The sequence below is a fragment of the Austrofundulus limnaeus genome, unplaced genomic scaffold, assembly GCF_001266775.1.
Source record: "Austrofundulus limnaeus strain Quisiro unplaced genomic scaffold, Austrofundulus_limnaeus-1.0 Scaffold68, whole genome shotgun sequence".
NCBI lineage: Eukaryota > Metazoa > Chordata > Actinopteri > Cyprinodontiformes > Rivulidae > Austrofundulus > Austrofundulus limnaeus.
This window is the reverse complement of record NW_013952470.1, coordinates 1,367,805-1,369,991: the sequence shown is the minus strand read 5'-3', so window position 1 is coordinate 1,369,991 and position 2,187 is coordinate 1,367,805. Positions and strand designations below refer to the sequence as shown.

Genomic DNA, 2,187 nt, shown 5'->3' with positions numbered 1-2,187 from the left:
ACACACACACACACACACACACACACACACACACACACACACACACACACACACACACACACACACACACACACACAAAGCCACGCCTGCGCGGTGTGTGCCTCTCATTACAATCGAAGTTGCTGCATCTGTTTAGGAAGCCACACGCTTTTCTTTCAACACCCAAAAAGGTCGCACGGTGCCAGGGACTCGCCTAGTCACGGGAACGGACCGGGGTGTGGAGGAGGAGGAGGAGGGGGGGCGCTACAGGAGGAGAGAGGCGCGTTCACGAGGAGTTGCAGGCTCGCGCAGTATCAAACAGCTTGAGGAGAGAGAGAGAGGGAGAGAGAGAGGGAGGTGGGGGGAGATCCGAACCTGGTTTACATTGGGTCACAACGAGCAGTCTAATGATTCGCGTCAGGTACTCCTTCCTCTCCGCCTCCTCGCGCGTTTGCCTCGCGGACCTTTTGTATTTTTGCACGCGGGGAAACGGACACCGCACAAACTCATCTGTATGATCGGGCAGCAGGAGCGCACAGTATGGTCCGGGAAACCAGACATTTATGGGTGGGAAATTTGCCCGAAAGTGTGCGAGAGGAGAAGATTATCGAGCACTTCAAGCGGTGAGTAAAAAGGAGCAACATTAGGAGATGTGTGTGTGTGTGTGTGTGTGTGTGTGTGTGTGTGTGTGTGTGTGTGTGTCTGTGTTTATGTGTGTATGTGTGTGTGTTTGCACGGACATCATATCTCCTCTGTGTCACATTTTAGTGTAGTCGGGCTGAAGCAGGAGGTTCCCCTCCATTGCAAAGTCCCATTTGGCAACTGTAGCATATAAGGCGCATTTTGTTGAAATGTGTGTGGAGACTCGGTTACACGCTTGTGCCTTTTCGCCTCGGTCATTTAACTTATCGGCTGATTTGTTCCCTTTTGATGCTGGTTTGTTTCCAGCCTGGGCCACCTTTGGTCCCGATCACTACAAGGAAAACACAGCTTTCCCTGCGGTTTAACAGCACGCAGCCAGTGTAAACAAACAGGAGATCAGGAGAGCTGCATCTTTTACCAGGTCCGCGTCTGGTGTTTCCACTTGACTTCCGCTCGGTCCTTTCTGCACGCTGTGGTTCACTGGCATCATGCTTGTGTAGCAGAAAGTGAGATGTGTATTTTGAGGAGGAACGAGCTGGGTTTGCATCAAGATTCGGACATGGGGTTTTTGTTTCTGAGCGCCGTGTGGCGCCGGGGGGGCTTCCTCCTCAAAACGCTGCTTGTGTTTCTACTTTGTGCGCAGAAAAATGGTCTTGCGTGTGTTGCCACATGAAAACCCGCGTCGCTTGCCCGCAGCTGCTTGCAGACAGCCTGCAGCCTGATGTGATTCTCCACGAAATCTGAGGCTTTACGCATCCATTTTCTGCTCGGTTGTTTTGGTTTTCCCAAAGCTGCTGCCGCATTCTGTCGGCTTTTTTGGGGGGTCTTTGTTGTCTTCCCTGGACTGAAAAAAAAAAAGTAAATGTGTATGTGTGTGTTGGTTATTATGGTCAGTCTGCGCGCTTTCGCCTCCCCTCTTTTTCTCTCGGCTGTCAAGGAAATAGCTCTGTGTGCACATTATTATAAAGCCAAACAGCTCCAAAATACGATTGTACCTGAACGTCGCATCTTTATATTTCAATTCGCCGACATGTCGGAACAAACCTGCTAAACGTCAATATTAAATCTGGTTTTAATCCAGATTAGTGTAGCCAAACCTGCATATTAAATATCTGAGAGGGTGATAACCCATGCAGCCTCACGCACGGATCAGCTGCCTGTACACTGTTATTTATACAATACCTTGGTATGGTGTGTATTATGATATGTTATTTTTAATGTGGGGGAAGAGACTGGCAGCTTTGCAACAGCAAAGATGGGGGGTGGTGGGGGGGTGAGAAATGGTGCAGGCGAGTCGTTTTGAGCACGCCACCTCAGCCCCAGAGGTAGTCGAGGTATGCAGGTGCAATGACAGCCTCATGTGTGATAGAAGTCACTGAAGATGGAGGGGGGGGGGGGACGGCGGAATGAGTAAGCAGTGTGAACAGCTTTTTCTAAAATGGCGTCCGGGGCTGTTCAATGAATGTTGGGGAACTGGCGTGCCAATAAATTTATGTGGCACCCCCACTGCTGCCTGCTCTTATACAGCCAAAATAAAAACTGTAATTTGTGCAGAAAGATGATATA

At 49.9% G+C, this 2,187-nt stretch overlaps 1 protein-coding gene across 1 annotated transcript in view; it reads left to right on the top strand.

Moving 5' to 3' along the window:
* The first annotated feature begins 233 nt into the window (after window positions 1–233).
* spen (spen family transcriptional repressor) overlaps window positions 234–2,187 on the top strand; it is a 26,103-nt gene continuing 24,149 nt past the window's right edge. The window contains exon 1 of the mRNA XM_014010382.1: window positions 234–602. Coding sequence (XP_013865836.1) covers window positions 520–602 — 83 coding nt within the window. The 5' untranslated portion in view covers window positions 234–519. The remainder of the gene's footprint in view (window positions 603–2,187) is intronic.